Source organism: Phodopus roborovskii, unplaced genomic scaffold (assembly GCF_943737965.1).
Source record: "Phodopus roborovskii unplaced genomic scaffold, PHOROB, whole genome shotgun sequence".
Lineage (NCBI taxonomy): Eukaryota > Metazoa > Chordata > Mammalia > Rodentia > Cricetidae > Phodopus > Phodopus roborovskii.
The window spans coordinates 77,588,609-77,601,667 of record NW_026126418.1 but is presented as its reverse complement, the minus strand read 5'-3'; the positions used below and the strand labels follow the sequence as shown (position 1 = coordinate 77,601,667).

The 13,059-nt window shown below is 41.0% G+C and overlaps 1 protein-coding gene across 1 annotated transcript; it reads left to right on the top strand.

The window, feature by feature from the left end:
- The first annotated feature begins 352 nt into the window (after positions 1-352).
- On the top strand, positions 353-11,921 carry Pdcl (phosducin like). The gene is made up of 4 exons (XM_051185332.1): positions 353-373; positions 2,179-2,355; positions 6,455-6,636; positions 9,549-11,921. Exons 2-4 carry the CDS (start codon positions 2,184-2,186, stop codon positions 10,098-10,100), a joined length of 906 nt encoding a protein of 301 aa, XP_051041289.1. The 5' UTR covers positions 353-373; positions 2,179-2,183; the 3' UTR covers positions 10,101-11,921.
- Positions 11,922-13,059: the final 1,138 nt, after the last annotated feature.

Here is a 13,059-nt window from a genome sequence, read left to right as displayed (position 1 = left end):
TGTTTTTGAGCCATTTCTTCGTTTTAATAGGCATGATTTAAAAAAAAAAAAAAGTAAGAAAGAAAACGCATCTGGAACTTTTTTCAAAACTTGGAAGGAAAGTTGTCAAAATTAGAAATTCAAAGTTCAAACGTAATGTCGAAGTGTTTTGTCCTAAGACAAGACCGGTAGCTCCGCCGGGATAAGCTTCTTGTGATTGGGCAGCGTGCGTCCGCCATGACGCCGGAAGGCCGGCTGATTGGACCGCATAGTCCACTTTTGGCCGCTTTTCTCTGTCGCTCAAGGTGTTCCGGCACTTCTCTTTCTCTCAGCGAGCATTCTTTGCTGGTGACTGGGGCTGCTAGTCCAAAGGAAACCGACTGAGCGAGGCGAGGTAAGTGTACAGGCGTCAGCGGGAGGAAGCGGCGGACCTAGACATGGGGTGGGGCAGGGGTGCGCTCCCGTGCAGGCCTGAACTGCTTTGCCTCATGGCACCCGGGATTCCCGCTTCCGGGCTCCCCTTATTCCCCTCGAGACTCCGCGAGCCCTTCATCGCACCGCTGTCCTCATCGTCCCTCCACAGCGGGTCTTCCACCCTGCTCCGCCTCCTCAGTCCGCTCCCTCCTCGGCCCGGTCTTTATGGTGCTTCGCCTCCTTAGCTGACTCCTCACCTGGCCTTCCTCACTGCTCTACCCCCTCACCACGCACTCCACATTGCCCTACCTCCTTAGCCCCGCCCTCCTCGCGCCTTTCTACCCTGGCCCCGCCTTCCTTAGGGCACCCTTCTCTGCCCCGCCCCATATGGCTCCACCTTCTTGGCCCCTTCCTCACAGCTCTTCCTATTTCTTCTGTCCATCTGTCTCCTAAACTAAGCTCTGCCTTGCCTCAGCCTTCTTTGCTCCACCTCCTCAGCCCTGCTCTCTTCAGTGCCCTACCTTCTATGAACAACCCTCCCAGCCCTGCCCTTCTTTTCCCTGCCTCTTCTGTAAGCCTTTCTCTTGCCATACCCATCTCACTGCATTCTCTGTCTCTCCTTAGCCCCCCCCTCCTCATGATCCTCCCCCTCATTCTTACACTTCCAGCTCACCCTCTCAGCACATTCCTCTTCTGGCCATCTTGCACATCTCTATCTGTGCATCCCTAGCTGCTGCTGCTGCTGCTGCTACTACTACTACTATTACTACTACTACTGCTACTACTACTTCTCCTCCTCTTCCTCTTTCTTCTCCTCCTTTTTGAAGTTTTCTTTGGCCTGCACAGTGCTCTGTCTTGACTGTTGGGTTTCTACTCTGTGGGAGAAAGGCACATTGTAGTAGTGTAAAAGCCATGTGTTAAGTCTCTCCTGAAGCATGGTGTTTGTATGCTTAGAGGAAGGGCTGTTTTGTATTCTTTTTTCTTCCTTTCCTTTTTTCATTGGGGTGGGGTGAGACTCAGTTTCCCTGTGTAGTCTTGGCTATCCTGGAACTTACATTGTAGACCAGGCTGGCCTTGAACTCACAGAGATCTGCCTACCTCTGCCTTGGAAGTGCTGGAATCAAAGCCACCACACCCAGAGTATTTTTTTTCTAATCATTCCTGCTGGATACTCAGACTTTTAACGAACTGAAATATCCCTTTTCCCCAAATAGCTGTGTGTTAGGTGTTTTTTTTAACATTTGGTTACTGTTTAAATCTTGTCCTGGAGACTTGCTTTAGCTAGTCAGCATTGGTCCTGCTTGTATATCCAGGCTTCGTGAGGCAGAGGAGTGAACAACTTAGTTTCAACACTACACCCATTGGTGGTTTCTTTTGACATTTTCCCTGAGGACTTTGCCTAATTTGTTACCTAGCAGTCTTAAAATTAAAAGTGTATATGAATAAAAACTATGAGCCAGTAGATTGCTCTTGCCCAGTACACACAATTAGATAGGATCATGTCTCTCAGGCTCCTGGAATCAGACATCTATGATCTGTTAGCAGATTTGTTGCTGAGCCTGGGAAAGAAATATTTTTTATTTAGGCCTCAGTTTTGCTTTCTCTAACAGAAGCCTGGTAAGCTATGGCATAAAGCCAGAGTTGGGGTTTGTTGAAATTCAGCTTATGAAAACATTTTAGATTCATTAACTTGTCAGATGTTAGCACACGTGCACCTCGTAAGGTTCAGATTCATGTTCTTGCTCAAGCCAGCAAAAATATCCATGACACATTGTCTTCTTCCAGGCACCATGACAACACTGGATGATAAGCTGCTGGGGGAGAAACTACAGTACTACTACAGCACCAGTGAGGATGAGGAGAGTGACCATGAAGACAGAGACAGAGTCAATGGAGCCCCAGCCAGCAGCTCCATACCTGTTGAGGCTGAGCTGGCAGGCGAAGGCATTTCAATCAATACAGGTACTGGAAGGATCAGAGTTCTAGAAGCTGGCTCAAAAAAGTACCCTGTGAAGTATGCATCAACTATAAGCTCATGCTCTCCTTCATCTAACTCCAGAGACCTCCCAGTGTTGTTCATTGTGCTTGCTTTTAGCTCTTCCTCTGTACAATGCAAATCTGTATGCATATCAGCATGTCAGGGAACAGCTGGGCAGGGTTTGGGAACCCATAAGTCATACATATGAGTGTATTGTAGAATTAATTCCTAGAAATGGCATATGTACATGATTAGTTTTTTAAATTAAAATCTATTTTTATTGTGCTGTAAGTTGAGGTGATGCTTAGACTTCAGCCAGCAATACATATTTTTCCTTTTTTTTCTACTGTGTTAACAACTTTCTAAATTGGTGCCATCTTATTGGATCAGAAATAGCCATTTTTGTTTTCTTTTTAGAGATAAGTGTATCACTATGTTGCTCAGGCTGGTCTTGAACTCCTGATCTCAAATGATCCTCTATACTCAGCTTCTGTAGAAAGAATTCCTGGCGAACTTCTGGCATGCATCACTATGCCTAGCTTATTGTTTTTTTTTTTTTTTTTATTTTGTTTTTCCCTAATATTTTTGGAGTATTTTTCATGTCAAGAAATGTGGAATTGTCTCATCCTGCCATCTCTTGCCTTTTGGTGCTGGGGATCAAATCCAGGGCATTGTGAATGCTTAGTTAGTATTCTATAGCTGAACTATATTCCTAACCCTTGGTTTTTGAAGGAAGAATGGATATATATATATATATATATATAATTTTTCCCTTATTTTACATATTAGTCACCCTCCCCTCTCATCCCCTCAACTCTATAGGGAGGGTAATGCTGTCCAGGAGGGATCATCAAAATCTGTCAAGTCATTTGAAGTAGGGTCTGGGCCTTCCCTCCTGTCTCTAGGCTAATGGAGTATCCCTCCATGTGGAATGTGCTCCCAAAGTCCTTTTATGCACCAGGGATACATCCTGGTTCTACTGTCAGAGGTCCCTTAGACTGCCCAGGCCTTCTAACCGAGACCCATGTTCAACGTGTCTGACTCAGTCCAATGCTGGTTTCCCAGCTATCAGTCTGGGGATTCATGAGCTCCCCTTGTTCAGGTCAGATGTCTCTGTGGGTTTCTGAAGCCTGGTCTTGACCCCTTTTCTTATCACTCCTCCCTCTCTGCAACTAGATTCCAGGTGTATGGCTCAGTGTTTAGCTGTGGGTGTCTGCTTCTGTTTCCATCAGCTACTAGGTGAGGGTTCTATGATGGCATATAAGTTAGTTATTAATCTAATTATCAGGGAAGGGCATTTAAGGTAGCCTTTTTACTATTGATCATATTGTTAGTTGGGGTCATCCTTGTAGGTCTCTGGACATTTCTCTAGAGTCAGTTTTCTCTTCAAACCTATAATGGCTCCCTCTATTATGATATCTCTTTTTTTTATTCTCGTCAGTTCTTACCGGACTCAATCTTCCTGTTCCCACATGTGCTCCTTCCTTCCCCTTCTCTTTCCTAACTTCCTCTGACTCACTGTCCCCACCCCTCCTAATATGTTCAGGAGAGCTTGTTCCTTTCCCCTTCTGTGAGGGACCTGTATGAATCTCTTAGGTTCCTCCTTGTATCCTAGTTTCTGGTGGTATGAATTATAGACTAGTGATCCTTTGCTCTATGTCTAAAATCCTTATGTGAGTGAGTACATACCATGTCCCTCTTTTTGTGACTGGGTTACCTCACTCAGGATGGTTTCTTCAATTTCCATCCATTTGCCTGAGAATTTCAAGATTCCATTGTTTTTTCCTGCTGAGTAGTATTCCATTGTGTAAATGTGCCACATTTTCTTTATCCATTCTTCAGTTGAGGGGCATCTAGGTTGCTTCCAGGTGCTTGCTATTACAAATAATGGTGCTATGAACATAGTTGAACAAGATGACCTTGCTGCATGAATGTGGATCGTTTGGGTATATGCCTAAGAGTGGAATTACTGGATCCTGTGGTAGAGAGTATGAACGGTCATACTGAGTGGGGGAGTGTTCCCCTTTCTCTACATCCTCTCCAACATAAACTGTCATTAGTGTTTCTAATTTTAGCCATTCTGACAGGAGTAAGATGGTATCTCAGAGTTGTTTTGATTTGCATTTCCCTGATGGCTAAGGATGTTGAGCACTTTCTTAAGTGTCTTTCAGCCTTTTTGATTTCCTCTTGTCAACAACTGTGTCCTTTGCCTTACAGAAGTTTCTCATTGAGGAGGTCCCATTTATTGTCAATCTCAGTGTTTGCGCTACTGGTGTTATGTTCAGGAAGCAGTCTCCTGCACCAACTCATTCAAGGGTACCTCCTTCTTTCTCTTCTAATAGGTTCAGTGTGGCTGGATTTATGTTGAGGTCTTTGATCCATTTGGACTTTACTTTTGTGCATGGCAATAGACATGGGTCTATCTGCAGTCTTCTACACACCATCATCCAGTTGTGCCAGCACCATTTGTTGAAGATGCTTTCCTCCTTCCAAATATAATTTTAGCTGTTTTGTCAAAAATCAGGTGTTCTTAGGTATGTGGGTTAATGTCAGGATTTCCAAGTGAATTGATCAATTCCATTGATCTATATACCTGTCTATTTTTGTGCCAACACCAAGCTGTTTTCAGGACTATAGCTCTATAGTAGGGCTTCAACTTGGGGATGGTGATGCCTCCTGAAGTTCCTTTATTGTACAGGGTTGTTTTGGTATCCTGGGTCTTTTGTTTTTCCACATAAAGTTGAGTATTATCTTTTCAAGGTCAGTGAAGAATTGTGCTAGGATTTTGATGGGGATTGCATTGTATCTAAACCACACAAAGACACAACTAAGAAGGAGAACTACAGACCAATATCCTTCATGAATATTGATGCAAAAATACTCAATAAAATACTGGCAAATGGAGTCCAAGAACACATCAGAGAAATCATCCACCATGACCAAGTAGGTTTCATCCCAGGGATATAGGGATGGTTTGGCATACGAAAATCTATCAATGTAAACATATAAACAACTGAAAAAGAAAAACCATATGATCAGCTCACTGGATGCTGAAAATGCCTTTGTGACAAAATCCAACAACCTTTCATGATAAAGGTCTTGGAGAGATCAGGTGTAACAGGAACATACCTAAACATAATAAAATCAATATACAGTAAACCAACAGCCAACATCAAACTGAATGGAGAGTTTAAGGCGATTCTTCTAAAATCAGGAACAAGACAAGTCTCTCTCCATATCTCTTCATTATTGTACTTGAAGTACAATATTCTAGCTAGAGCAATAAGACAACAAAAGGAGATCAAGGGGATACAAATTGGAAAGGAAGAAGTCAAATTGTCACTATTTGCAGATGATATGATAGTTTACATAAGTGACCTAAAAAACTCTTATCAGGGAACTCCTACATAAACACCTTCAACAAATTAGCAGGATACAAGATTAACTCAAAAAAATCAGTAGCCCTATTATATACAGACGGTAATTGTCTGAGAAAGAAATCAGAGAAATTTTACCCTTTACAATAGCCAGAAACAACATGAAATATCTTGGGTTAACACTAACCAAACAAGTGAAAGACCTATATAACAAGAACTTTGTGTCTTTAAAGAAAGAAATTAAAGAAGATACCAGAAAATGGAGAGATCTCCCATGCTCTTGGATAGGTAGGGTAAACATAGTAAAAATGGCAATCTTGCCAAAAGCAATTTACAAATGAAGGAAGGATTTTTTAATAGCTCAGGCTGACCATGAATATGTGATCTTCCTCACTGTGGAATTCTTGCATTGCAGTTATGGGCCACCAAGCTCTGCCTAGTATCATCTTGCTCTTCTTAAGTGTTTCTTTAGTTACCTTTGGGTAGATTTGTACAACATTGGACATTAGGTTGGCCATTTAATTCTTGCAAACTAATGCTGTAGTAGATCTTACTGTATGTAGAACAGTCTGGCCTGCGTAAGGGTGTATGGATGCTCCTGCTGTCTCATAGATAGAGCAAGCTTCATGCAGATGTAAGTTCCTGTTTTCAGATGTCAGCTTGTCCAAAGCCCGTGTCTGTTCTTGTTCATGTTTGTCCTACTCAGGTCCAAAAGGTGTGATTAATGACTGGCGCCGCTTCAAGCAGCTGGAGACAGAGCAGAGGGAGGAGCAGTGCCGGGAGATGGAGCGGCTGATCAAAAAACTATCTCTGACCTGCAGGTCCAATCTAGATGAAGAGGAGGAGCAAAAGAAACAGAAGGACCTCCAGGAGAAAATCAGTGGGAAGGTAATAGCATCTTCAGATGCTTCCATGACTGCTGAAAATGGGCTTGGTGATTCAGGAAATATAGGAAGTTGAATTTTGCTTCTGAGTAGCTTTGCAGTGCAGGGCAAAGGGGAGAGTCCTGTCATAACTCAGGGTGTATCTGGGCTTGGTCTCAGCTAGCATTGGCTAAATGCTCTCCCCAGGGTTCTGCAGTCAAATACCCATCTTAGGGACTGGCCTGTTGAAAGTGTGGAGTATATGTGGAGTATATATTAGTTTCTTACTCATATTCTGAGTATTTATTTTGTGGAGGCAGTACAGTAGAACAGACATTCTAGAAAATATTTGAGCCCAGGGTCCCTGACACCTTCCTACCTTATCAGAATTAAATGTCTCTCTTATTCCCTCTGACCAAGGAAGAAATGTTCAGGAGTGCCTGAGATCAATTAGCCGTGGCTTAAAGCTAAAAATATCCATCACAGGGGCCAGTGAGAAGGCTCAGTGGGGAAAGGTGCTTGCTGTGCAAGCCTGTGACCTGAGTTAAGCAGAACCTATGAACCCATGTAAAGGTGGAGGAGAGAACCAGATCCCAGGGCTGTCCTTTGACCTCCACCTGCATCCTGAAGCACATGAGCCCACACACTCACATTGTTGTGCATATGCATACACTTTGATAGTAAATTGACATTTAAAAATATCAGCCAGCATAAGGGTGCAGATAAAGCATTAAGCCAAAAGTTGATTATTTGACCAGGGAATGACATAAAACCTAGACAAAGTCCATATCAGCTAAAAGACCCAGTTAGATTGGCCAAGCAAGACAGTCTCAGTGTGATAGGAAGAAAATTGGTAATAAGACAGAGTTCAGAAGGATTCTGGTTAGTTAGGATACAATACTAACCCAGTGTTCTGCTCTAGTTTGGTCCCTCGTTACCACCCCTATCCCAGATTAGGCAGAGATGTTTTGCTGTACCAGGCCAGAAGAAAGAAGATAATTGTGCCTGCTGGTCACAGCCATTGAAACCAGAATGAAGCAACATTCATATGACCACATAGGTCAGATTTGAGAGATTCTATCCCTATCCTATTGAGTTGCCTGTAGTAAACCAGAACTGGAAGCTGCCTGTTTAGTAGAGGCTAGGGGATAGGTTAAGTATGACATTTGTGTATCAATTTATAAACGTGTTTGGAAACATTAGGAAATGGTTTTGGTTATTATTGCTGCTTTGTTTTTTTGAGACAAGAGTCTCACTGTGCTGGCCTAGACTCACTATGTACATCAGGCTGTAGCTCACAGAGATCCACCTGCTTCTGCTTCCTGAGTGCTAGGATTAAAGGTGTGTGCCTGGTCATTATAAAGTATTGTTAACATCAACTAGAGACAAAAGCAGGTTATGAGATACCCACAGCTTTTGCTACAGAAGCAAGACAACTACAGTCAGTTGACTAGCAAATAAAAAACCTGGGCCTGGTTCATGGGAGGTTAAGATGGGAGCATTGGTAGTTTAAAGCCAGTCTGTTCTACATAGTGTGTACCAGACTAGCTTTTGAAACCTTGTTTCAAAAAAGAGAAAAAGTTGGGGCTGGAGAGCTGGCTCAGTGGTTAAGTGTGCTTGTTCTTGCAGAAGATTGAATTTGATTCCCAGCACCTACATAGTGGTTCCCAATCATCTATAACTCTAGTTCCAGGAGATTTGGTGCCCTCTTCTGACCTCTGAAGGTACCAAACACTCATTTGATGTACATAGATATGTGCAACCAAAACACCCACACATAAAATAAATGAATCTTAAAAAAATTTTTAGAGTTTGTATGATGTGGTTGTATGTACAAAGCAGCATGAGATGTGTTCCTTTGGAAGCTTAATTGTGTTGTCTTTTCAGGAAAAGATAAAGCGACTAAAGTAACACTTGTTGAGATTGATACTAAGATGTCCATCAGAGAACTGATAGTGGGTGGTGGTGCCTCTTTTGTAATGAGAGGCAATATGATATTGTAGTTAAAAACCCGAGTTTCTAAAATCCAGCTTAAGGGGCTAGAGAAATGGCTCAGTGCAGAACAGGCACAGCTCTTACAGAGACCCCAGTGTGGTTCCCAGAACCCACATGGTGGGTTTAAACTGTAACTCCAGCTCCTGGGACTCTGACTCAGTCTTCTCAACTCTTCAGGTGTCTGCACTCATGTGCACATACCCCTACACAGACACATATGTACACATAACTAAAAACAATAAAAGTACATCTTTAAGCAGTCCAGTTTGAATCCTAGTCTTATGTGAATTTGTGCAAATAATGTAAAGTCTTAGGGTTAAGCGTATGTTTACAAAATGGGGTTATTTAATTTTTTCCTGTGAAATTAACTTGATAATTCAGTGATAGGTGAATTCAAGGGTGATGGTAAGGTCATGTAGTCCTAATTACTTGGGAGGCCATGGTAAAACTAGTTCAGGCAGTATAACAAGACCCTGTTTTAAAGAAAGGGGTGGGGGTGGGGTGGGAGGAGTATCCCTGGCCTCATATGGTAGAACTAACTCCTACAAGTTGCCCTCTAACTTTAATAAGAGTATCAAAGCATGGGCATGCTCCCTGTCCCCTGAACGTAAATGTAATTTTAAAAATTTCAAGATGATCTGGAAAGATGACTCAGCTAGTAAAAGTAAAAAGTACTTATTTTTGCAGATGACCTAGGTTTGGGTCTTTGCAACCTCTGTAACTTCAGTTCCAGGGGATCCAGTGCCCTCTTCTGGTTTCCACAGGCACCAGCATGCACACAGTACACATATAACACACCTCTCTATACATAAAAGAGAGAGAAATGAGATAATGTGCATAAGACATTAACATGGTACCTCATGTGTTCTAAGTACAGAGTGCATATTCACATGATGAAACTGTTCAGTGTCTGTCTTTGTACAACTGCTGGTCTTCCTGCAGATGACTCTGAAGGAGTTTGCTACGATGGAGAAGAACCTGGATGATGAAGAGTTTTTACAGCAGTACCGGAAACAGAGAATGGAAGAGATGCGGCAGCAGTTTCATAAAGGGCCCCATTTCAAGCAAGTTTTTGAGATCCCCAGTGGAGAAGGATTTTTAGACATGATCGATAAGGAACAGAAAAATACCCTTATCATGGTTCATATTTATGAAGATGGCATCCCGGGGACTGAAGCCATGAATGGCTGCATGATCTGCCTTGCCACAGAGTACCCAGCTGTTAAATTCTGTCGAGTGAGGAGCTCGGTTATTGGAGCCAGCAGTCGTTTTACCCGGAATGCCCTTCCTGCTCTGCTCATCTACAAGGCGGGTGAATTGATTGGCAATTTTGTTCGTGTAACTGACCAGCTGGGGGAAGATTTCTTTGCTGTAGACCTTGAAGCTTTCCTACAGGAATTTGGATTACTCCCAGAAAAGGAAGTCTTGGTGCTGACATCTGTACGAGACTCTGCCACCTGTCATAGTGAAGACAGCGATCTGGAAATAGATTGAACTGATAATCTAGTTCCATAACTATCTCATTGTTTGGGCTGGAGGACACATGTCTGTATTTATTTCTGTCCTTCCTGTGTCTTCTGGCTTTACAGCTGTCCTTTGTAGCCTCATTTAGTATATGGAAAGTCAAGAAATTCTTAGATTAAATCAGAATGCTGACTCACTTTGTGGCTAGCAGTAAAGTGACTTCAAAAAATATAAGCAGGAAGCTAGATTTTTTTAACTGTTTACTTCTAGATTGTGACATCTCTGATACTGTTTCTAGTCAATATTGACATGACGCCCTTGAAGGCAATGTCTTGAAAATTGTCCTCTGATGACCTCAGAATTCTACCAGGTCTGAGAGTAGAATTCCCTACTTAGTGTGTTATTTAAGATATAAATAATTCATTTCCACAATCACTTGATTGAAAATCATGTTTACTTGTAATCAGACTCAGCTCTACATTTTTTCCCCTTTAGATCGTTCTCTATCAGGTGTGTCTGACTTAGAGGCTCCACAGGTTGGGAATGTAGCTTGGTGAACATTTATCTAGCATATACAGGGCTCCAAAATATCTGATTCCCAGCACTGACAAAAGAAACAAACACAGGGTTTCAGATACCTGGTGCTGTCATTGGCAGTGACCTCTGCAGAGGGAGCAGTGATCCAGACCAACATAGTGAAGTATGAGCAGGAAGAATTGCTTTTGCTGACTGCTCTTATGCTGGAAGGCAAGTGTCCTGTTGACTGACACTGGTGTGGGTAGTGTTTGAAGCCTCAGTAGGAGGACTTTTCGGTTCTGCTCATCAGCATGTATTCCTGTTGCTTAAGAAGGTAACTTCTTGTTTAATCTAGATTTAAAAAAAAAAACAAAAAACTTATTTTTTGCTTATTAGGAAAAAAAATTCATATTTAGTAGAGGAAAACTGGCCAAAATACAGATGCAAAAATGGCTTAAAATGTATATGTATATATATTATTCTACCACCTAAACACTATGCTTTGGTATATTTCATATGTAGGTGTTTTTTATGTATTCAAAGGCTTTTGTTTGTTTTTGAATGACATTGGGATCATTTTGAGTATACTGTCTGATCTATGGTCAGAATTTTTTTCATATTAGTAAATACTCTTCTGTAACATTTTAATAATTCATTGGTAGATATACTGTAATCTGCTCAGTGGTTAGTTTTTAGGAAGATGGCCAACATTTTTTTATTTTTATGGATACAACATGTTCATTGTAGAACATATAAAAATTAAGCTAAAAGGATACTTTTATTAAGAGCCATAAAATTTTACTAGTAATAATTCTAAATAAAAATAATGTCATCATTTTTACAGATCTCTTTCTAGCTTTTTGTATATATATGCATTTGTAAAATTCATTGTCATCCAAGTTTTTGTTTCCTTTTGATTGTTTCTTAAAATATATATCTTAGTATCAGGGGATATGAAATGTAACCAGAAAGTAAAATTAGCTTTAGTATTCACAGTTGAGTTTTTTGGTTGCTCAGAAGCTAACTGTAAATGAGTCTTGAACATACCTGTTGGATTTAATTAGCAGAAACAGTGTGTCATTTTGCTGACTAAGGAGCTCATTGTAGAAGTCAAGAAAATCATTAGGATATGTCTGACCAGTGCCAATGTTCTAGTTTATTTCTTTCTAGTTTTTTTTTTTTTTTTTTTTTGTATTTTAAATAACATTGACAGTTACTGAATTCTGTATTTTACCTTATGAATAGTACATACTAAAATACTTTGGTATATTTTAAAAGCTTGGAATAAATCACTGGTTTTATGATTCACTGTTTAAATAAACCATCCTGTGTTGAGCCTGCTCCTGTATTATTTTTTTAATTTTTGCTTAGGCGCTTAACATATTTGACTTGTACTGTGCTTTGGATCACTTATAGTGCAGATGCCTGGAAGAGTTGCTGGGAAAATGGGCAGGAACATTTTAAAGTATTGTTTTCTTCATGACATTATTTTTTATAATTTCATACACAAATATAATGCATTTTGGTTATGTTCACCTTTACTACCTTTTCTTGTCTTCCTTCCATGCCTGCTGGTCTTCTTCCCAAATAGTTCTTCACTTTGATGTAATTTTGGGTTTTGATGGACCACTGAGTTTGGTTAGGGTTGTTTACATGAACATGTGAGTGAGGGGTTATTGACTGGATCATGGGCAACTTAGTAGCAGCTACCTATTGAAGAAAATGTCTACTCTTCCTTCAGCAACCATTAACTATGGAGCTCCTTAGGAATGGTTGGCCTCATGAACTCCTCTCCCATCCATGATCTAATTATTTTTTCACAACTTTATATGTATTATATTTCCCATTATCTTCTCTTATTTTCTCTGCCCTCCCACTGAACCCCTTTGCAGTGAATCCACTTCCTAATTTCATTTGTATGTCTGTGTCTGTGTTTACTCTCCATTGCATATAATTGCTTACATGAGCATGGGTGGGGATTTTATTTACTTGAGTAAGGCAACTTAGTGGCTAGTCTCTCCACTTAGCAAATATTAACTTCTTTTATCTGCAGATAGATGGTTAGGACCTCACCACCCCCTCCCCTGTTTATGATGAGATGTTGATGGGCTGAGTCTTGTGCAGATGTTAATTATTGTCACTTCATGGTCCAATAGTCTGTGAAGATAACAGTTCTCATCACTCCTTCCCATATAGCTTTTACATTCTTTCTGCAAAGTTTACTGAGCTTTGGAGAGCTGTTTAGGGTAAGCACTTAGCAGTCATTCTCAACATTTTGACTAGTTATGAGTCTACATTAACTATTGTTTGCTGTGCACAGTAGTTTCTCTGATTAAGGCTGAGGGCAGCAATAATCTATGGGTGTAAACAAATAGTTATGAGGCAGTTTGGCAGCATGATCATTTAGCAAAGTGACAGTAGTAGGGCCTGTGATTTAATTTGCATTGCCAGGCTTAAATTCCTTCTGTGGAGT

Coding starts and splice junctions, on each gene's coding strand:
- Pdcl (XM_051185332.1), top strand. CDS start 2,184: ATGACAACACTGGATGATAAGCTGCTGGGGGAGAAACTACAGTACTAC. Junction 2,356..6,454: donor AGGCATTTCAATCAATACAG/GTACTGGAAGGA, acceptor TGTCCTACTCAG/GTCCAAAAGGTGTGATTAAT. Junction 6,637..9,548: donor AGGAGAAAATCAGTGGGAAG/GTAATAGCATCT, acceptor GTCTTCCTGCAG/ATGACTCTGAAGGAGTTTGC.